General features: G+C 34.8%; 1 protein-coding gene across 1 annotated transcript in view; it reads right to left on the bottom strand.

Moving 5' to 3' along the window:
• The window catches only part of LOC115453502, a 94,769-nt gene extending 70,286 nt beyond the window's left edge, over positions 1 to 24,483 (bottom strand). Inside the window, exon 1 of the mRNA XM_037437965.1 lies at positions 24,306 to 24,483. Within this exon, the coding sequence (XP_037293862.1) occupies positions 24,306 to 24,336 (31 nt within the window). The 5' untranslated portion in view covers positions 24,337 to 24,483. The remainder of the gene's footprint in view (positions 1 to 24,305) is intronic.
• Positions 24,484 to 24,817: the final 334 nt, after the last annotated feature.

Below are 24,817 nucleotides of genomic sequence, written 5' to 3'. Positions count from 1 at the left end.
AAGAAATTGAACACCGATATTAGTGGTTCCACAGAGCTGTCGTTTTCACAGAAAATACATAGAATGGAAAATTGGTTTCGCTTTGGCCGCGGTTTCTTTATGGTACTGAGCATTACCTTTGAATTTTCGGTATAAGTCACTTGATATTTTAGAGAGTATTGGAAATTATATTCAACTGGAATTTAAGCTGGATTAAAAATGTGCACGGAATTTTAAAATTTTGCTGCTGTCGGCTACGAAAGTTGGATGGTATTATAGGTGGATAAGCTAGTTTTTATGCAATTTCTAGATATCACTTTATTTATGTTGAAATTTCACGTTATAGGGAATCATGATGCCATAGCCTTTCTTTACTATTCAACATCGTAGAGTGATACAGATGTGTAAAAATCTCTATAAGACTAATAACATGAAAGAAGTTTCTCTATTTAATAAGTTTAAAGTAGCGTTAATCCATGAGGTTGTGGCAATAACAAGTCCAATTACTTCTTCATTCACTTATCCTTCATTAAGACAAAGTCGTCTGCCCGTCTGGCTGAACGCGATAAATTTAAAAACTACCGAACGGATTCCGATGAAATTTGGTATGCAGACAGTTTGAGCGTGAGTTTAAAGTATTTTACGGACTTTATCGCGGTTTTTATATTATAATTTTCTCCCGAAGTTTCGAAGACTGCAGCCTTCATGGTCACGGGTTGGATTGAGGTGTTGGACATCCGAAAATTCAAAGTTAAAATATGTACCTAAATTTTACAATTATACAACATGTTTAAAATGTTTATCTGTTGACGGTCCGTGTTACGTAGAATGAGCTCATAGTACCCTGAAGTGTGGCAGCCGGTCTTTTAGATTCCGGTTTATTTAAATCTAAAATCCTTTAATTCCAAAAAACGTTCAGGAGCGAAGTCGCGAGCATAAGCAACTATCTATTTTACGTAACAAAATAAATCTCTTAAAACAAAATAGCATAATTTGCTAACTCCAGTCTTCGCTTCAAAACCCCACATTAAATATCTGACAGTTTTAACACGCGAGTATTATGATAATAATGTTCATTATACAGAGCTTGCATTATTCAAATACTGAACGAACATGAGCTCACGTAAGAATTGTGTTAACCTGGATACATGCGTGAGGTACATTACGGTTTTTTTATTGCTTTGAATGACGAGACGAGTTTGCCGTTTGCTAGATGGTAAGCGATACGACTGCCTATAACAGTAGACACCATTCATCACCTTTAATTACAAAGTATTGTTTGGTATTTTACTGCACTCGCCATCCTGTGACATGAAATGTTAAGTCTTATTATGTCTTGTAGTTAAACTGGGTTCAATGTAGGGTTTAGGTACGAGTATCAATAAAATATAAGGAGTATTTTTTTTTCATAAGGGCCCATCAGACTACACTGCACTTGACGGTAAGCGGAGTGCGGTGCAGATAAAAATAATGACGCGGTAGTAGCAAATTATTCATGATAGTATGTGGAATGCTTGCACTTAAGTAAGAACCTTAAATTATAGACTTAAAGGTATATATTTCAATTTGATTTATAGTAGTCAAAACCGCTGTTATGCTGAGAAACGATACGCTTTTTTAAGTATGTTGCAAATTTTTAAAATCACTCTTATTTTTTTTTATTTTATTAGGTTCACAAACCTGGTTGTACACAGTACAGAATTTACAAGAGTGAAATTACTACATTAAGTTCATTGACAAAAGTGAACAACCTTCTTGAAATGAACACAACATGCATTATTTCCTTTAGTAATTTTTCCGCAGCTCAACCTACAAAGTATAGTTTGACTGTAAAAGTAGTCAAATCAAAATAAAGTATAGCCTAAGTTACTCAGCGAGGAAAAGATTTTCTGAAATTACTATCATAATCCTAGAGACTCCTCCCGCTAGAAGTAATCACAAACTAAACCTTTTCATAATATTAATCAAATAAACTGAAATAAAGTTTTAGGATTTTCGAAGACTTCGCAGCCTTCATGTCCAGACATAAGTTTCAAGAACGGCATGAGTATTATGTCGATGTCTAACTAGAAATTCTAATTCGCGTAAACATAAAAAACATTATGCAAATGAATTGAAAAAATAAATCCCAAAAACAAACAGTCGTTTTATAAAACAAATGAACATATTGTGTTGCCCGCTTTTCGTAATTAGTTTTAGAAAAATGCAAAAGTTTCGCTAATGGGCCGCACATGGCGCATTGTTCGCGTGCTAATTGGTTTAAACTAGATGTTTATAGGTTACGGCAACATTGGCGACGATAAAAAATACGTTGTGGTCTCGAATTAAAAATAAGTGGCCGTTGTGGTTATTTGCGATTTAACGCTGAAGGTAATTAAAGCTGGTGCCGCTAGATGTCGCTATATATAAATTACACTTAAGTAACCAATACAATATTTAAAAAATTGTAGAAAGGGACAGAGCGACTTTACGGCCAACTATTTTTTTTTGCCGAGAAAAAAGCGCTACTGCTACCACCTCTTGGGCAGTGTACACCCTACATCAGTATACCCATTAAAACCCGCGCTGACTTCTTATCTGTAAGTCTATAGCATAGACTATCGCTCTAGATATAGAGCACTCGGCCGTGTTAGCTCCCTCACACCTTTCTGGTTTATTTACTTCACGGTTAGATAATGTGTAATGACGTTTAGTTCATACTTTGTTCTTGTAACAATTTAAATACATCTCTAATGTAAATAAATAAGGTTTTAAAGGAGATAACAAGTATTCGATATGGCCAGCTTTTAAAAAATATTTATTACAATTTTTTTATTTGTTGTCGATTTTTATTGTAGAAGTAAATACCTTTAAATACCTTTTTAAAGGTGTATAAAACGCAATCCATTTTCTTCATGAGGCATATCTTATAAATATTATAGTTATATTATTTAAATTTGAGTCTCAATTTAATAAGATTTAAAATTAAACACGCCACGATTAAAGTAATATTTTAATCTATAAAACTGAATCAACAGTTATACTTCAAAATGATAAAGCTGAAGGCGTTATGAAAATTGCCTTTGAGTGAAAAACATTATATTATATTTGATAATTAAATTTTAAAGCTGTAAAGGCTTAAGGGATTAAATATAACGTGATAATGAATATAATATTTTTGATAACAATTTTACCATTACAGAAGTATAAAGCACGAGGTATTTGTAAAGTTATCAACTGAATACAGCCAGAAAAGTAACAGTGTGCATGTACCGTGTTCCAGTTTGAGGGAAATTGTAGCCAGCGTAATTTCTAGGCATTATGAAACTTAACATTTGTCTCAGGGCGGTGAGCGTATTGGAGTGCCATGCAGATGTAATAGTGTATGGTGTTGCTACTGTTTATGGTCCTATCGCTTACCATCAGGCCAGCGGCATAAACGTCTCATCATTTAAATACAGAAAATTCGAGAGATAAAGCGAAATTGCTATGAGTTGTCTTTTTTGAATTCTGATAAGTCCATGTGACAAGTTTGGAAAAATGAGAAATTCGAAACTGTGTAAATCTGACAGAAAAGAGATAGATTTTAGCCGCACAGTCGCTATTTTCTTTCTAAAAGTGGTCTACATTGGCCCAGAGGCCAGCCGGTTGCTAAATAAATGCGAATAAGATCCCAAGGATCCAAATTTATTGTGATCCACAAATAGTTTCGTATTTGAAAATGATGTCCTGACAGATGTACCGATCAGTATATATAAAGAAATGTGCACTGTTGAATTTTTATAATTATTATCACCGTAAGAAAATTTCAACAAGCTATGTTCACACCTGGATTCTTATAAATTGTTAAACATGCAGATTTTCAATCACCAATACAAAACTATATTAGAACGCATTAAATCCTAAATTCGAAAACTCGGTTTTAGCATGAACCGCAGCACTTTCTCATCTCACCCACAGCCAAGCTTTGCCCAATACCTTCCTGCATAAGGTATATGATATCTTTGATAACAAGACTACTTACCCATGCATTGCCGTCGGTTCGAGCTGAATTATTACCACCTCGGCAGCCCGTTGTGATTGCATGATTTCGTAATGCGTGGAAGAATTATCGACTCTTGTTTATGATTTAGTAAATTTTGTGTTTGAATTAGGCATTAAATTATTACAATAGTTTTCAAATTGTTATTTTGTACGTTTTATATTGATAGTTAATTTACCTAAAAAATATATGAAGGGTTGTGAAAAAAAAAATGGAAAATACTTTAATTTATTGTTGATAATTATTTACTGAATCAGTTACTTGAACGTACCTGGTGTACGTTGTCGGACGGCCCAAGAAGCGTTGGCTTAACGTTCTCCAAGAAGATAATATGAGAGTCAATGGTCTCACTGAGCAGTATACAAAAGACCGGGTGAAATGGTAGGATCGCTGTAGAAAGAAACCTGATGCCTTGGCCAGGATAACGCCAAGCAGAAGACCAGAAGATTATTCACTAGTTACTCAAGTCTCTCCAAAGGAGTAGGCAGAAACATAGCTGTCGCATTTATGGTTAAACCTGTCCTTCTCTATCACAAGATCAGCGTTAGACATCTCCAGCGTCTTCTTGTGTTGAGAATACAACCCCTCAATCCACAGGCGTTATGACCAACTAATTTATTCATACGATCTGTATCATTGAAGGCTACCTGGACTTGAGTATGTTAGGTCATATCAGGCTGTCAATAAATTACTATTCATCAACTATCCCATGGGTATGGCGTCACAGTTGCTGCGAAATACTTTATAAGCTTTTTTTTTAAATTGGCAATATGATGTGTTCCTACCTGAAGTGAAGTGTGATCCAGATAGTGTGTCGATTGACGAGCGATGATAATCTTTTGCCAGTCGATATTATAATGCCGGCCTATTTGTGACCGGATATGGACAGAGTGATTTCACAATGTGAAGTACTTACGTTGGTTACAATGGCTTCTTCTTTAGTACAGTGATCGCTATCTGGGCGTATTCGCACGTTCACCACCAAATTAAGATAGAGCAATCTCATTAAAGCCATTTTATTCTAAAAATTAAACAGAGATTTATTATCCGTAAACCGACCAGCTGCTGTTTTAAAAAAAATCATGACTACCATTCTGTAATGTATAGACACGTATACTAGATTCATTTCTTTTTACCTTCAGTAATTCTTTATTTAAAATACATTTTTATCCAGATTAATGATATAATCCACCAAGGAAATTTAAATTAAAATGTTTTGTCTAAATAAATTTATTTAGCATTTATCAAAGATCTGACGGCCGTGAAAATGGTTGTAATCCGCGAAACTCTTTACAGTAGGTACAATGGTTAAACAAAATCCTTTTGGAAAAGGATTTCTCGTGGGCCTAACTACATTTTATCTAAAGGGTTTGTTCCCGTTTTTATTATAATATTGAGGGATGCTCTTCTGTACCCCTGGTACTACTCCCAGGGGTAGAATTATGGTCTCTCGATCGAATTTGTGATAAGTCAGTATATTGCTGACTTGGGGTTATTGGTCACTAAAAACATATGAGTTTATGCCTTGCGCGTTTAAATTCTTTAAATGCCTTATAGATGCTATCTGAATGGATGTAAATGGCGGCAACGAACTCTTAATAAATAGTTTATAAACAGTATTTATAAGACAGATATAATTTTTAATAGATTGTAACAAAATCTTTTAAAGTATCCGCCATTCAAGACAAAAATGCTTTCATTTTCCCCGCATTCAAACCTGAACATAGATTTCCATCTTAAACTCACGAGATAACATCAAAGCAACCCTTAGAAGTAAAGTGAAATTTACTGGTGGATTCTTTGGTCGTTTGATGTCGTTACGGTGCCGTCACGGTGTCGTGTCCTCGTTTATGTTAAAATAAAAGTTAGCACTCCCTCGAGACGGAGGGCGTCCCAGCGAGGCTTGCCAGAAAACCTATTTTTCTAAATATTCTTCATATTTCTTGCAAAAACTCTGTTTTAGAGACAGTATATTATGATCTGTTTATTTTTGTATATATCCGGTTCTAATGGCCGGCATAATTATGTCGACTGTCGAGGAGGTAATCATCTCTTATCCTCATTCTGTTGGAACCAACCCAACTTATCATCAGGAGCAGTGGGGTAGCATTGCTATGTGCGTATAAAAAAAGTGAATTTGGTGAGGTTTACATTCGCTACTGAGAACATTAAAACTTTAATGAGTATGGACGAGCAAGGCACTTGTCATGTTAAAGGAAATGACTGCTCAGGGACAGTAAAGGCATTTTCCAGAAGAATGAATTACGAAGCGCTTATTAAGCAGATACCTAGACGTCATCTTTTATAGCACCATAATTATAATTACGAAAACATATGAGATTTGATTTTGAATTATTTAGAATCTCTGTAACCTTACTTATTCGAGGATGCACTAACTAACCCTGAATATTAGTGTATGCTTTAAAGCTTTGACCTTAGGGTCATTTTTACATAACGGTAATAAATCTAACCACATACTTGGTTTTACCTGTGCTGACTTTGTAACAAAATCATGCATGAATAACAAATTTTCACAAATATTCCCAATATTACTCTTCTGATTGTTGACAATTTTGTAGTTTAGTGCAATATGGCGTCTGCATGAGTGTATTTCGGACTGTAAATGTGATGTTACTGCAACGAATTTTCTTTGAAAAGTAGTACTTTTAAAATTACTTTTATTAACATAATAATTTCTTATGTTTACGCGTAGTCAGTCCCCTCCCGTGACCACGAAGGCTGCAAAGTCTTCGAAACGTCGGAGGAAAACTAAAATATTAAAACCGCGATAAAATCCGAAAAATAGTTTAATTCTCATACTTTTATTAGTATTTATTTTGATCGATACTTATATACAAGGTTGACTGGGAGAGAATGCCCATCGCATTAAGTCCGACTGTATACCTTGTGTACAAAGTGTAAAATAAAATAAATAAATATATTTTTTTTATTTTACAAGTATGGTTAGAGTAACTTATTGTAGTGTTATTTTCAAGAGATAACTCCATATAACATAAATATAACTCATTCTCGTTCAACTCGTTAAAAGGCTATGGAGTTTCAAGTGACTGTATTCAAGTTTCAAAAAATATTGCGAGCGTGGATGGCGTCCAATGTGCGATAACCCGCTCTAACGACTTCTAGAGTGCTTCGGAAATATAGTTTATCTATTTACTGAGATGGCCCGATATTCCATACAGGGTACATACGTGGAAAACGTAGTATTTATGTTACAGTTAAAATCCTTTCTTAGTTATAACGCGTTTTCCCTAGTTAGAATTAACTACAGCTAAAAATGACTATCAGTGAAAACTAGTTCTAGTTAGACACAACACGTTTTGTCAAATACTTAATAAAATTACTACCGAAATTTATATGATCACGCTGGACTTACCTGAAAATTAAGGTCAGGGGCTCTATCTGTCTACGGGTGGGAATCCGTCTTAATTATTACGGGCAATCTAATCAATTGATGGCCGTATAGGTAAAATGGTAAAAAAATCCCTCTTTTATCTTTACGATTCCCTAAGTTGTCCTTCGATTAAAAGGCCCGTAATCGCAAAAAGAAGGATTCGCCGCCGTAGAAGGAATAGGGCCCTGTGGCCCTTAAAAATTATTAAAATCGCTCCAGCCGTTGCGGAGGTCATAGGGACTTACGTACACACATTATTTAATATAAATAGGTTACTAACAACAAATAAATCTATGACTTATAGCTTACAGCTTAGTTTTGGTCGCAGCTCTAAATTCGTTCTCGGAATGGGAATATATACTCATATATTTAACACAGGAATAATGTTGCTTCCTATTGATGCAAGAATTACCAGAATCAGACCAGTAGTTTCAGCAATTATCCATAATATCAAACTAGCTTTGAATATAAAAATATTAAAGCGTACTAGTGGTAGGTCTCATATGTGAGAGTCCGCATGGGTAGGTACCACCGCAATATCTATTTCTGCCGCCAAGCAACAGTGTGTAGTCACTATTGTGTTCCGGTTAGAAGGACATTGTAGCCAGTGTAACTACTGGGTATAATAAAACTTAACATCTCATGTCTCAGGATGGCGAGCGCAGTGGAAAACCAAACAACATTTTGTAATTCAAGGTGTTGGATGGTGTTTCTACTGTTTATGGGCGGTCGTATCGCATACCATCAGGTGAACGGCAAGCTGGCTTCGCGATTCAAAGCAATATAAAAATGAAAAAGCGTATATATATAGCCGATATATAGCAGTTTACATTTTCAAAGTAGATATTTCTATGAACTATAAATAGGATTGCTGGTATTTTCTGATATCCGGAATCCGTAAATCTGGTGTCAGACGGGGATTTATTTATATTCCTTGAATGTAGTAACATTTCGGTAAAATATTGTTTGTATAGCCTAACCAGAACAATAAAAAACATCATATTGTGGCAAAATATGAACTTAATTTCTTATACTGACAAGATGGCGGATCGTTTGTCTTTTTTTAAGGTACACTGGTACTGACGGTGAGTATTATTCTAAATAATCAACAATTAATAAAAAAATTAAATGCCTGCCTGCCTCGGTGGCGTAGTTGTATTGCACGTCCGGTACAATAGCGCTCTGAGGTCCTGGGTTCGAATCCCGGGTCGGGTAAAGTGATATTTGGGTTTTTCTGCTCAGTATCAGCCCAGAGTCTGGAATTTGTGCCCGATATGGCGATAGGCTCGCCCCCTATCACATCATGGGACGGAATATACTTGGCGAAAAGTGGGTGCCCTAGTTGCGCCTCTGCATACCCCTTCGGGGATAAAATGCGTGATGTTATGTATGTATGTAATAAAAAAATTATAGAGTTTGTGTCAGATGCAGTGTAGGTAGTTAAATTACTATTACTATATAATAAAATATGATTGTATGGCTTATGTACTAGTTGGTTATAGCAAACAACATCTATACATATTATAAAACAGTCTCGTTTTCTGTCTGTCTGTATGTTATCGATTTTCTCAAAATCTACTAAACGGACTTTCATGAAATTTGGTATAAAGATAGTTTAAGGCCTTGGGAAGGTTATAGGTTAATTTTTATCCCAGAAAATTACATAGCGGGACTTTTATCCCGGAAACTCCTTCAAGCGGGCGAAGTAACGAGCAAAAACTAGTACACTAATATATATATAATGTTGGCTATTAAGAGACACAGTGCATTGTTTTGTAATTGAAACTACATGTAGCGTTTCTACTGTTTAACTGCAGTCGTTTATCAGCAGCAAGCAAATTGCTTATCCCATCTAAATTCTCGCTTTCTCTGTCTTACACACCATCATAATAAGCAGTGACGTCACGAGTTATTTCGAGCATTTCTGTTTTCAACCCCACTAGATATAATATTTATTGTTTTGAGCGATTGTAATACATAATTACGTCGTAGATTCTATATTTTAGATAAAAGTAATAAAACCTTATCTAAGAAAATTTTCTAGCAACCCTAGTCTTAATGGAAGCTAGGTTTATAAAAGTTATCCTGCAGGACGCCGGCGCAAATTATCCGTGAGGGACAGGAGTTACGGGAGCTTGTTAACGTGGAATAGGGATAAAGTGCCTTTGAGCTGCACCGGCTTGTGTGCGTCAAGTTTGCCGGCTTTCGAAAGGCTTGCGACTACTAACGGATGTTAGGGACGTCAGAAAACTATTTATATTATTAGTATCTAGTTTGGTTTAATTCAGTTTAATACTTCTACGATATTAAAGACTATTGCAATTCCACATTTTACTTATTAGGTTGTAATTAATTAATGTTTAAGCTTGAGTAGACATAGTACAAACTCATTCCTTCCCTATTGTTAATAACTTAATTATGTATATTTGTACAAGTTTTCCGAACTTCTCCAATCGGAATCTAACAATTTTAGAAAATTTCATCATCCATAAAATCTTTTTTATTTTTATTTTTGTTTGGAGATACGCGCTGAATACGAAAGTTAGATTTATAAAGGTATTCAATAAAAATCAAAGCAAAATATTGATACATCGTAGCTTCACTAGCTACAATATTCTTCAATTCAACGTCTTTCTTATAAAAGGTACCAAACTAGAATATTCAAGAAGGCATTTTATTTATATGAATTACAAGCCTAAGCGTATAACCGAATCCCGGGAATCAAATTATTCAAGGCCTTGAAATGGCAAATCCCGCGCACTTTTACGAGCCGCTTTCTCGTCTGGGCCGGGATTATCGCGCTTCCCTTTTCCTGTACGGGATAAATACGGATACGTCCGTGCAGGCATACTTATTATGGAATCTAAAATTATACTCGGTAGCGCGGGCCGGTTATTGGCTAGAATCATTTTTTTTAAAAGGTGTTCTATTTTATTCTTTATTAACGTGGTTTGTCACCTCTGTGTTTTCATACCAACGTGTATGTATTACCTTATACATGTTTAAATTCAATGTATAAACATTTAAACGAATGTTGTCACGAACGCAATAACGAGCATTCAATCTATTCGATTAGATCTGATTGTAATTCGGTTATTATTAGAAACGTCTAATGTCTCAGAACCAGCACAAGTTTTATTTTTTTATTCGCACGGAAAAGTGACTTCACTACTCCTGATGGTAAGTGGCGTGTGTTCTAATATAATGTTGACTGACGAGTGCACCACGCCTCGGCAGTCACAATTATGCTGACCTATTAGAGAGTAATGTCATTTATTAATTTATATTTCAGCACTATAAATTACTAATATAATATCACGCACTGTTCATCTCAGCATCCATTAATCCGAATAACATTTTAATTATTCTTCATCCAATCTTTAATTAACAATTATGTTTACACAAACTCGTTTCAGAATCGAAACAATATTAATTACTCTTTGAACGTGCTGGGTAAATACAATAACTTCTATTTATTTTGTATGACTTCAGTCTATTGATTATGCCGGTTTGAGTGTTCAGAACTTGTGTAGAGTATCACAAGTTTATAATTATTAATTGATTTAGTAGGAATGGATATATTTTCTGCTCAATCGACCCGGAGTCTGGAATTTGTACTCGAAATGGAGATAGGCTCGCCCGTATTACATCACAGGATGGAACATAAATGGGGAAATATAGATGCTCTGGTTACACCTCCTTGGCGATGAAGGCAATATATGTGATGTGTGTTACTAGGGACCCATTATAATCATGACTGCTTCAGTGAAGCAGTTATGTTGTATGGTACGATTTTGGTGTTATGGCCTCTGGTTCGATTCCGAATCGAACAAATCGATATTGGGTTTTTCTATACAGTACCAGGTCTAGAATCGTCCCAATGAGATGGTCATAAGTCCCCTCTCCCCTCCCTATTACATGGGACTGAACACAGCTAGCAAAATTGTAGGGGTGATGCAATGAATGTTACTAGGGACACATAAGTATGAAGATGTGGTTGTTATCGAATCTAATATTGATCAGTTAACTAATTACTAACCACACTCTACTTATATTTGGGTTGTGAAATCTGAGTTGCATCTCGATTCCCAGGTCAACTAAGTATATACACATAATATGTAAAGCAGTTTTGATTCCTTTCGAACTGTTGCTCGAGAGGTATAAGGTTCAATTTCGAGGTCAAGCAACACTTTATATGCGTCCGACATTGGACTAAGATTAAGCCTTCGCCAAGTTTGAAGTTAGGAAGGCAGCCGATTTTAAAAACTACACAAAAAATATTTTTGGAATATTGGAGTAGAAAATGGCTAGTCCAATGAATATTTATCATAACAAATGTTAGTACAGTCAAATCACGAAAATAAACGTCGCCACGCTGCGGTAAAACAGAACTATTCTTTTTCTTCTGGAAAATCAGATTTTAAAACGAAAAAGTAAAAGTGGCGCCTTCAAATCGATTTGTAAATTTTTCTGCTCATCGTAGGATGATCGATTGAAAAATATATTTCTAATAAATTATAACCCGACTAACTATAGAAGTAAGAAAACAATTTTATATTATACTTTACAAGTGTCATTTTAAAATAATTTATGTTATACTTTATCCGACAAATTTTAATGTAATGGTGGAAAAAGCCCTTAAACAAAAAAAGAATAAATAATATGATATCATTAGCCAGTACGAAACGGTAATTAATAAGTCGACGCAGTGTTTTAGTTGGAAACTAACAACTTATATTGCACCGTTGCTGGTACAGTTCGTAACTTTGTACGGCTTTGCAAACAATATTGAAGCTAGTTTAATATGGACGACAGTGAGTTTCATTTTTTATTGTAGAAGAGATGCTCCTAAATCTAATGAGTGCGGACACCTCGGAGGTCCAAGAATGCATTGCCAATTTCGGTAATGTTGTAACAGTCTTACACTCACTCTGATATTGGATGGATATCCATGATGATAGTATCATCCATATATATGTACTACGTACTAGATTTGGCGTTCCGAACATTCACTGTGTTTGAACTGAACTGCAATCCATTCAAACTGACTTTAATATGGTCAATATTGGCAGCTTGTGGTTGTGTACGAAGAGGCGCTCATGATACAAAAACTCGAGTCTAAGTGTAAACCTGGATTTGAATTAAAAATATTAGTCAAATAAGTAAAATTAATTGTTGTTCAAGTGAATAAATAGGTTATAAAAGTGACGTTTTGGTCGCCATTTTCGTTCAGATTTTGAACAAATAGTTTATATGGACATCCGTGTCTATAGAATATACGACAATGTATCCTATAGATATTTTACACCTGAAGTGGAGTAGGTTCGAGATAGTGTCAACTGACAAGAGATTATCATCGCCAGTCGACACAACTACGCCGGCCTGTTTGAAACCGAATATATACAGACTGAACTCGGAACGCGATATACTAGAAAGTTTTAGTCACGTAGGTAGAACACTGCAATTTCCTCTAAAAAAAAAGGTGGAAAAATAACTTCGATATTTTTGTTAGTATTGTAGGGGCAGATATATTGTATATTAGGTGTTGCTTGTTTCCTCAATGGCGTGAAAAGGCTACGTCGCTACGAAAGTACCTAAATCACAATATCGGTAAGTGATGCGAAAACCATTTAATGAAAAAATCTTATTTTAAATTCGAATTATTTTTCGCGGGAGTAAATTATCGGGATAAATGTAGCCTATGTGTTAATCTAGGGCATTGTCTATCCGTAGGTAAATTTTCACCCAAATACATTCTGCTGTTTCTGAATTTACTTCTAACAAACGTAAAAACATCCGAAAATTTTCATAAATTTTCTTGTCTATAATAGTACTAAAACATATTTTAAGTATACTAAACATGTTGATTTTGACACAGTAACATGACCCGAGCCTTGATCTGGGTTTAGTGTACATCCAGCAAGGCCTGCATAATTCAGGCGACCGTCGAGAACAACACGCGAAGTCGCGTTACTAATTATTTATTTATATAGCCTACTCGTGTGGAGATGGATTTACTTCCGTCAATAAAAGGACGGAAATAAGCTTGACATTACATTAGTTTCATCTATTTGTATTTTCGGAGAGTATTTCTTGGCGTTAAGTCTCTAGTAAGGAAGTGCGTTTAAACATATCTTCCTCTATTTTCGGCAGTGTGTACAAGTAATATTTGTTATTTAGAAGTTTTTTGTAGCTAGTGTGAACTTGGCATTATACTTAGCATGTTAAGATGAGAAACGCAGTATAGTACATACTTAGTAAGTCATAGTCCCAGAGATTACTACTGTTTAGCCACACATCACGTCGTCAAAGGCGAGCCTTTATCCCCTAAAAGGTATGCAGTGATGCAAACAAGAACACCTGCTTTTCACCCGTATCTTCCGTCCTATGATGTGATAGGGAGTATGAATTAACAATTATATTAAAAATATACTGATTATATGTAAATACATTATAGAGATACACTAGTCTTACTGTTTGTTTGTGCGCGAAAGTTTCCGTGCAATGCGTTGAGTTAGTTTCAGATTTCAGGAAACCATTAACTGTATTGTCGCAGTGAGATTCAACTTCTACATAATTTGTGTTTGAAAATAGTTTTCATTTGAGGAAATGTGTGGTTGATTTTTTGTGAATGAATGTCAAAATGCAAAATTGTACCAAGTATTTAACATAATTTCAATCACAGATAATATTGTTGATTTATTGACTGACTAGTTCTTGCTTGAGCCTCACCCGTGTGATTAAGTTTTTTTTCAAAATTAAAGTCCCGCTATATATATTCTCGGAGTTAAACGTAGCTATGTCCTTCCCAGGGTTTCAAACTATGTCATAATTATTTTATCGAAATAAATTTTGTGGTTCAGCTGTGAAAGCGTAACACACAAACAGTTACTTTCACACTTAAAATATTATTATAAATAAGTAAGGACAGATAAAGATGGCTAAAAAAATACAAACACACGAATTAATAATTTTGTTTTGATTCCACGGAGAAAGTACTTTATTAGTACCGCCCAGGCTTCATAGAGGGTCACCGAGTGGTTACGTTGAGGTCCCCGTGCCTTACGACCAGGCGTTGAGCCGCGCGGATTTGATGTTGACCTTCGGATGACCGCCGGGTCAAGTCCCTAACCCTATATACAACGCACGGCATACCAACTAAAACTCCACGGAAGCCCTCTTCGATGCATTATGAATTAAGAACCTATACTTTCTTTGGAAGTCGGTTAAAAATGAAGTTTTATAATACTCAACCGTAACCGCGCGGTTTTACTAGCGAAAAAAATTAGTAATCCTATTTGTTTCTATCACTTATATTGACTCAATTCTTATCATATTTTCCACAATGCATCCACGAAATTTCTTATAAAACATATCTTTGTTTATTAACATTCATATTTCGAAACTTTTAATACTCTAAGATAGGCAAAGATACATATCCCACCAAAGCTATATCACTATATTCCCATAAAAGGCTGGTAGAATACGCCTTCCCAACAATGCCTCGAACCAATATTCAAGAGTAGCAAAAACTTTTGTTTGAGTAGCGTTCAAGTTAAACACGGTGTTCGGTGATAAATGAAATGTGGAAAAACTGATGGAAACGCGTGGAAACTCGGGAAAACTTCTCTTACGATTGTTGATTGCTGATAATGTTGTTTTATCTTGAGTTGTTTGTGCCTAATTTGTTATTACGAATGTAGATTTATTTGTGAGTAAAGTTCTGTCTGTTTAGTTATGTTACAAAAGGCAGGTAAACTGGGGTAACGTAAATTAAGTACTTATCTAAATAACTTCTATGATTTTTATATATTTTAATATTAAATTTTTTATCCTCAGGGGTTGGATTTGTTTAAGTGAAACTACAGAAAATAAAATAACAGTCCTCTTAGAATGCAGCATAAAACACAACACGAAAGTCCGTGTCGTTTCGTTCTGATTTGTCGACACATAGCACGTGACTTAAGCATTGATCTCTCGACCAGTCACAATCGTCATATTCAAACGACATGGACCTTCGAGTAGTGTTTGTTATCCCACATAGTGCCGCTACTTAAGTTAAGTTTCATATAGCATCGGTGCCATTGATTCGGACTTATGGCTTACTGAAACAAGGTTCTGTAATTCAAAAGGGTTATACGAGACATAGAACCACGTAATTTTCAGCTAAGCTTTGATAGTACCGACTATACTGGTTTCAAGCCATTATATATTCTATTCAAACGACGTTAATGTAACAAGTTGAATGTGCATTACTTAGAACTAGTTTAACGTATGTACGAGCTATATAACCGCATGCTTTTATCGTCAGAGGTAGACAGAGACGCCACGGTTCGCTTATTTCTGTCCTCTGACGTTATACGCGACGCCATTCGCAGTGGCACATTAGTAACGTCCAAGAGCTACGGACCGGTCCTAGATTCCATACTCAGGTAATACCTTCGGTCTTGTATTGCACGATTTTGGTAGGATATCATATGCTAGAGGCTTAGAACGCAAATTTTTATGCATTTGATAATCAAACCAACATCATACCATTTTCATCAGAAGCATCCATAAATCAATAACGTGAAACTATAATTCCATAGGCATTTCATATTCCCAAATCATCTACTGCGAGAAATAAATGCGATTTGAATTTAGTCAGGTTATTACGGAGCGAATTAGAGAACGAAAATGTAATCCGTGTCTGGATTTTAATTAATACGGCCTTTAGGCTGTTGGAGGTTTGGTTTATGAACTATTGTTGATTATAATGCAAGCGAGAATTTTGTTGAACAGACGCGGAAAATTTATTTATTTATTCGAATAACAAAACAGATTACCATCAATACAGATTGAATCAATAGAATTTACTCCATTTTATCTGATTGTAAATGGAGTGAGTTTAAACAGAATATGATTAGACGATGATCTCTCCTGAGGTGAGTAACATCTATTTAAAATTAAATAATGATACATTTATTTATTTAAAAAATATAGTGGTAATCATAGTAAGTGAGGTAAGTGGTATTTAAACTAGTACTAGCAGTCTGAGTTGGGGGGAATGATATACTACATCTTTAATGTAATATGGATTTATCTGTAGTCGAAATAGGAAGATCCTGTATTTCAATCAAAAGCGCTATTCCCCTGAAGCTATATTTTTATATTATATTAGTGTCTAATTAACTGGTAGTAGGATATATTTTATATCCGCCATAATATTATTTATATTTTGCTATGGATATATATTTAAAGCCATATATCCGGATATAAATTATATCGGATAGCGACCCCGTACACAAAGTATTAAAACCCACCACAGTGGCCCACGTAAGTGTGTCGCGTTTCGGGATCAGTTTGTGTATATCCGGTTCCAAACTTCGGCATAATGTTGTCGACTACTGGGGAGTAGTTATAGCTCATCAGTCGACATTCTATTAGACGCCGATCTACTTACCACCAGGTACAGTGGGGTCAAAATGCCGTGCACGTATTAATAAAGTCCTCTATGTGTGTCATGTTAATGTACGTGTGAGTGTCACAAGGAAATATCTATTTGAATCATTTCAATGTTAAACATTATTAAGATTCGTCGATCATATCAGATTTATTTAATACACGATTTATAAATAATTTACAAGTTTAATTTGGTTAATTATTGTTATATTTTTCACCGCGTTAGATTACTTCCAGTTCAGACAATCCAAATTTTAAAAACACTTCAGTTACCCCATTCTTGTTATGGTGACAGTTCCGCCTTAAAATACAGAAGTACGCCCAGCGATCTATGAACGATGTACTATACCTATTCATAAACGCATGAGCCAAGCATAACTACTAAATACTACAACTGCAGATATTTGTCTATAACATGAATAAGCCAGATCGACCGAGCTAGTCCACTGTCTCAGCGTGAAGTGATAGATCACCTACCCTATAACTTTATTAAAATTCTTTACATCTTTTGATTAAAGAGGCTGGTCGTGTGTATATTGGCGGACAACACTTATCATATATCTAAGTTATTCGTATATGAACTAACGAAAACCGCAACCTAATCTTCGATCCCGAAAATAACCGTGAATTATCCCGGTAAGTACAGTCAGGGTCGGCAACTATACTCCAGGGGTTAAACAGTAATGTGAGGGATAAGGCACGTATTGTTACAATATTCAGAGCCGGTGGATGAGTTATTTTCTTTGCCTCTTAAGGTTCAGAAAGGCACGTATTGGGAATGTCTTGAAATGGAGTCGATATATCGTGTGTTAGCGGCAATAGTCTAGTTTGTTATAGAACGGACTGTCGAGACGAATGTCCGCAGGTTCAAATCCGAAGGGCACACACCACTGACTTTTTTAAAAAAGCATGTGTGTATTCTTTGTGAATTATCGCTTGCTTTAACGGTGAAGGAAAACATCGTGAGGAAACCTGCATACCTGAGAAGTTCTCTATAAGAATTTTGAGGGTGTGTGAAGTCTACCAATCCGCACTGGGCCAGCGTGGTGAACTAAGGCCTAATCCCTCTCAGTGCTAGAGGAGGCCCGTGCCCAACAGTGGGACAGTATATAATACGGGGCTGATATTATTATATCGTGTGTGGGTCTGTCGGGTATGGATGTAGCTAGTCTTTTGAGAGAGGTCGTGTGCAATAAATGATTATGTGTATTGGCATATTTAGATGGTTTTTTAAAATTAGTAGACTTCACAACCTGTTGAAAGGCACCACACAATTTTGAACTGGGCACGGACATGTGCCATCTGGATAGATTATACTTACTGTCTTTTTGATATTCGAATATAGGATCAATGCTAAGATATTAAAGCATATTGCAGAAATTATTTTACTTAGTTTTACGACCGGCCGCTTGCTTGATATCACGCCTTACCAACTGGCCGCCATAATTATGTCGACTAACGAGTGATAATCATCTCTCGTCAAACACCACTATCTCGCACCCCACTCCATTTCATTAATTTCTGCAGCCATACAGGATGCAAGCATTAAGACTCTCGAAGGATATTAAGGCCATCATTCGTATTGCTTTTCAAGATAAAATCATCTTAATGACGAGCGCAGTTCAATTGCAAGCTGCACTTCAGTTGTGCGTGGCTTTGCTGCTGTCGAGTTGCCTCCTTTAGCCTCTTCAGTATTGTATTTGGAATAAGGTTTATTATGCAATATATAGGGTATTATACAGTCATTATGATATTCCGTTAGTAAATGAAACTATATATTCCTCTTTACATCATATGATATTTTGCCAGAAATTATGCAATAATAAAGAATATTTACGCCAAAAGTAAAGTTTTAAATAAGAGATAACTCTAATGATTTCTTATGTTTACGCGAATGTTAGACATTGAAATAAAATTATTTTTCGGATTTTATCGTGGTTATAATTTTCAATTTTCTCTAGACGTTTCGGAGATTATGCAGCGTTCATGGTTACGGATTAAGGTGTTGGTCATCCGAATAATTAAAGTTTCAATATCTACCTACATTTAAAATTATTTAAAATTTTGTATAATTTTAATCTACAGGTAGATATTTTTATAGTTTTATTTCAAGGTTTAAGTTTTCTGTATTTTTGATATTTTTGTAGCTTAGTGCTATGTGATGAGTGTATAAGTGTATTTCCGACTGAAAGTATGATGTTGCCGCTCTGACAAATTCTTTACATGTGCTAGGACTATTCCTAAGGCTATCTCCTTAGGCATGTAAAATCAAAATATTTTATCTATGGTTATAACTTATGGTAAAGTGATGGTTTTAAGAAGACAAGAATATATATTTCGTTTATCAACTCAATGTTAAAATCACTCTGTATTAAAGGTACCTTAACTACTTAAGGTTTAATATTATATAAGATAGTCTAGTCTAAGATTCTATATATATATATATATATTTTATTAAATATGCTATAAATTGTCTTTTTGTCGCTGAGGTACCGGGTTCAAGTCCTACTATTTATGTGGAGTCGTATCGCTTACCCTCAAGCGAACGGTAAACTCGTCTCCTCATTCAAAGCAATAAAAAAAAGATAATTCCTATGTCTTCAACTGAGATCGCTATTTAAATGTTCGTAACAGATTCCCGTAAATCTAACCTTATCGGCCACATTTTTCACGTCTTCGTCCTTTCGGGATGTCCTTATCTCAATTCCAAGCCACCATTCTTATATGTGATCTGTCAGAAATTTTAAATCAAGTTATCGCCTTTATTTTTACAAGTGTTACGAAGAATGAGATGCAAATTCGATTTTTATAAGATCACGCTGTGTCCCTGAACGATTGTGTAGAGAGGCACTTACTTTAAAACACAGTACAAGGTGTTAATACCCGCCATAGTGGTCTATGTGTATCGTGTTCCGAGGTTAGCCGGTTTATCCAGTTTAAAAAGACCGGCATAAATGTGTTGGCTGGCGATAGGTATAATTTCTTGTTAGTCGACATTCTATATGGAGCCCATTCCGCTTACCATCAGGTGCAGTAGGAAGGCTTTATGGTGCCCGTACAAAAAATTAACGTTTAATTTCCATGTATTACAGTGACGAGCGGATTGGAGTGCCACGCAGTACTTTGTAATTCAAAGTTCGTATATTAGAACTGACTGCCTCTGTGGCGTGGTTGTAACTGTACAAGGTACGGGTACGATTACTGCGCTGAAGTCCTGGATTCGAATTCTGGATCGGCCAAAATAATTGTGACTGGTTTTTTCCATCTTAAAAAAAATACTCAGTCGCAGCTCGGAGTCAGGAAGTTGGCGGTGTGGTACCACCCTTGCCCCGAAAAGCATGTAAAGCCTTTGGTACTGCGAGTTATCCCTCTCCGGTCATGTCGAATTGCTGTCTCACCGGGCTATAAGTGTGTAGGAACAGAGAGTGCACCTGTATATTGCGCACACACTTGTGCACTATAATATCTCCTGCACCTCACCTATCGCCGTTGAGATTCGCCACCATGGCCGGCTAGAAGCGATTCATTCATACATTAATTATTACAACTACGCCACCAAGGCAGTTAACACAACATAATAATACCACAATATTATAAAATATAACATAAGCTCAAATAATAAGTCTGTATTAAGCTTTAATTTGCAGAGCGTCTTAGTTTTCCAACGTATTATGAGATTACGAGAAACGTAAGTTATTTGAGTCGTGAGAGAAATGCATCTGGAAAATATGGTTCTTTATTTTACACTGCGGTTTGAGAAAATTGCTACAGCTTAAGATCTACGTGTATTACATGTAAGTAGTATTTCTATTGCTGATAATCAACAAGGTCATAATTTTTTTTGTCACCAGGTGGCGTGGTATTATGGTAAGTAAATTACTAAAAGTACGTAATTATACTTTTATTTTTATGCTGTACTATTTTTAGTACATTTTTCTTTTCATATTATATTATTTTTTTACACCTACCTATATTTTTTCATCTCTACATCATCCAAAGGTTGACTGGTAGAGAATGCCTTCAGTATTAAGTCTGCTTTTATACATTTATGTACAAAAAGTGTGTAAATAAATAAATTGAAGTAACTTTTAAAACATATTGTAAAATACACACATCACGCATTTATCCGCGAAGGGGTATGCATAAGCGCAACTTGGGCACCCACTTTTCGTCAAGTAAGTTCCGTCCCATGGTGTGATAGCGGGCGACTTTATCTCCACATCGAAATAAATCATAAGGATTACCATAAATATATAGAATATTAATTCTATTATATGGGTTTTAGTATCTACAGGGTGGTGTTAGGAGTAGCTACGTGTAATTATATCAAAATGAAATTGGTATTCGGATTTTACCGCAGTTATTTTATATTTTAATTTTGTCCCGACGTTTCGAAGTTGCAGTCTTTATGGTTACGGGAACTAAGATGTTAGTCGTCCGAAAAGTCATAGTTATAAATCTTCCTACATTTTACAATAGTATAGATATAAAAGCCGCGATAAAACCTTAAAATTATTTTTATTTCGATGTATAACATTCGTGTAAGTATAACAAATCATTATGGGTAATTAATTAGTATTAATAAATATTTTTGAAAACTGCAAAACGCAAGAAGTCTAATCTTATTTAAGATGAACCTATACAAAAACCAATCAAACTACGCTCAAAAATAGTGATCAAATAAGTGCTTCATAAATTCTGTAAACCGATGCAGACGTAACATCTGTGAAGCCCACTCCTCTACGAAAAATGTTTAGAAAATATGTTCGTCTTCACTAAACTATTGCCATGAAAAAAACTGCATTTTGTGTTTCACCGAACGGCGAACGTCCATATAAAATGTAAAGTCAATTTGTACTGGAAGTATGAATAAGTGAGAAGATCGCCTTTGCAGTGACTTTACCAAAACTGAACTTTAAATGACAAAAAGTTAAGAAACTTGAAGTTAATTTAGTCCGTTTTCGTTAGCAATATGGTTGATGATTCTTAAAATGCATGATAGTTTTGAAAACAAAATTAATATATTTTTTAATTCTTATATATTTTTAAATATAATAAATATTTTTGCCGCTCTGTCCAAATATAAGACTATTCTTTAGATAAATATAAGCTATACACTCAGGCAAAATGAGCCTTCGTATTACTGAAAGATTCATCATAATCGGAGAACTAAGTCCAAAGATTGGCACGTTGAAACAAAAAAGCAAAATAATCTTAACAACTGTAAATAAAAGAACAATCAATGGTAAAGATTTTTAAAACGATGTTACTTAATAAAATTTAATACTAATATAATAATGTTGAATTAAAAAAATATATATTAAAAAATACATGTCAGAAGAATACATATTTCCACTTAATAATATTTACCTAATTTTTTTAACACGCATATTGTATATTCTGTGCCTACTTAACGATTGAAAGCACCTTGATGACATGAAAATAAGTGACTAAAGTCGCAAACAGGCAAAGCACACGTTTTTAATACTCACACATTAAAAATAAATATTTATCAGCGAGTATTCAGGGCACATTGCCCTGATGAGGCGCGTCGAAAAATATATTTCACTTTTAAAAGAAAAATACTTTTCTTTTAAATTCCTTGGTTTCTTTCGTATAAATAACTTTGAAATGTTTTCTCTTTATTTGAATGCCACATAGTTCGAGTCCGTTTTCAAGTTTTACGTCTTTGTTAACTTTTAATGAGATATAAAATGCTAATAGCTCTTGTTTAATCTCTATTAAGTTTTAAGCTTTCACAACTGAATGACGATACGAGCAATTTGCTCGCTTGATGGGAAACTTAAATTATAGCAATTGCAAAGCTCTACACCGCACTTATTACCTTGTAACATAAGGTTGAATAATAACTTTAGCTATTCCGTAAAAAAGGATACAACAGCACTTATCATTGCTTGACAAATAGACAAAACCGTAAAAACTGACTCACGCATAAACAATCCATGTTAATAAATAATAATACTTTGTACTCTCATCTGTTCTATGTCCAATATAAAATGTTTATATTTATATAAACGACTTTATTGGAAGAATTATCATAAGCGAAACTATGTTCGTCTACGTGCTGAATAAAGCATTTTATTTTATTTATTTTACCTACATAGTAATAGCACCATTGACTGCAGTCATTTGCTTTTTAGATAACTCTAGAGATACCTATCATTTAAAAAAAAGGCAGATCCGGTCTTGACCAACAAAAATGCATGATAAGAACTATAAATGTGGACAAGACTAAAGAATAAGATAGCATAAGATACTCAACAGTCTCTGCCTACCCCTATGTGATAAAGAGTGATGTGTATGTAACCGACAAAAGTGTATGAGAAGAATTATGAATGTAGAAAAGACTAAAGAGTTATGTAAAGAACATAGCATAAGATACTCAACAGTCTCTACCTACCCTTATGTAATAAAGACTGATGTGTATACCTGATAATTTTGTAGGTAAGTATCAAGACCGCACATATATAGTAGCATGACACTTCCTGCTTTAAGACATTCGATATTAACTCTCATAATAGTTACTGACAACCAATATCTTTAAAAGTGACATCTAATTATTGCTTGAGGAATAAAATAGTTCTTATACGCTCTTTTCACCCATTTGCACCTATTGCTAAATAGAGTGGGGTCCAATGGAATGGCGACTGACGAGAGATGATTACCCCACGACAGTCGACACAATTACGCCGGCCTGTGGGATCTGGATATACACAAGCTGATCCCGGAACGCGACACACTTACGTGAACCACTGGAATGGGTTTTAACACCTTGTGTACGGTGGTCGCTATCCCAGATATAAAATATATCCTACCACCAGCATTTTATAAATGGCAAGAAGTGTCGATGTCGACAATTCTGCTAATTTTAAATGTACTATGAGTACTCGTGTATGTTGGTACTCTATAGTTTAAAACAAAGAGCATTAGATGTCGGAGTGGCATCTCCCCGGTTCCTCTATCATACAATTGACCTATCGGCGTTTTATTGTTGATGTATTTTATAACAAAATTCTCATGTCCAAGCTTTAAAATACAAACTGTTATTTACTGTCCCACTGCTGGGCAATATAATATATTAATATTGCGAAATAGATATACAAGTGTTGTCTAATGTGCCACGAGTATAGTTAAATTTTTCAGATCAATTATTTTATGGACAGGTCCGCGTTACAATTCGGCGAAGTAAACTAAAGAAGTATATTACAGTGAAATATTTTAATTGGTAAAATAATCTAAACTTCTTATCGACTTTAATTTTATTCAGTTAAAATCACTCCAGAAGTCTACATTACAAAAAGTTGATATCAGTAGTTTATATAGAACTTTGTATGCATTTTATAAAATAAAATTATGAAATACTGTTCCACTGGAAATTAAACCTCGCACCTAAAAACTTTTATAAATACATGAAAAATACTATGTACTTACCAATAAATATTCCAAACAATATTAACAACATGATTAAAATCGTCACAAATTCACACAAAACACAACCATCGCACACTTATAATAAGTTACAAAACAACACGTATATCACATATCCAATTTAAAACAGTATTTTTCGTAATATCGTACTTATTTTATAGGTCCGTCGGGACGTGCGCCCGCATCGAGCACTTGATTGAAACTACAGGCAAACGTCAAATGATAAGATACGCGGCTCCACGGTGTTGCCAGAATAAATTTAAGAAGTGATTATATTTTTAAATTTTTTAAGGTTGATTAGCATTTTCATAATTTGAATTCTATTTTTAATTAAAGTGTGTACTGGCTGGAAATTCAATAGATTGGATTTTCTTTTAATAAATTGTTTTTTATTGTATTGTTTTTATTACATTGGATTCTTTTGTTTTTAGTTGTAACTAAAGTTTAGTAATGGCTCTGCTCGCGTTATTCTTTTTTAAATGAAAGTAAACAAATTAAAACTAAATAATAGCTTT

This window comes from Manduca sexta, chromosome 12 (assembly GCF_014839805.1).
Source record: "Manduca sexta isolate Smith_Timp_Sample1 chromosome 12, JHU_Msex_v1.0, whole genome shotgun sequence".
NCBI classification, from domain to species: domain Eukaryota; kingdom Metazoa; phylum Arthropoda; class Insecta; order Lepidoptera; family Sphingidae; genus Manduca; species Manduca sexta.
The sequence above is the reverse complement of the archived record's forward strand: the minus strand, read 5'-3'. Positions and strand labels throughout refer to the sequence as shown.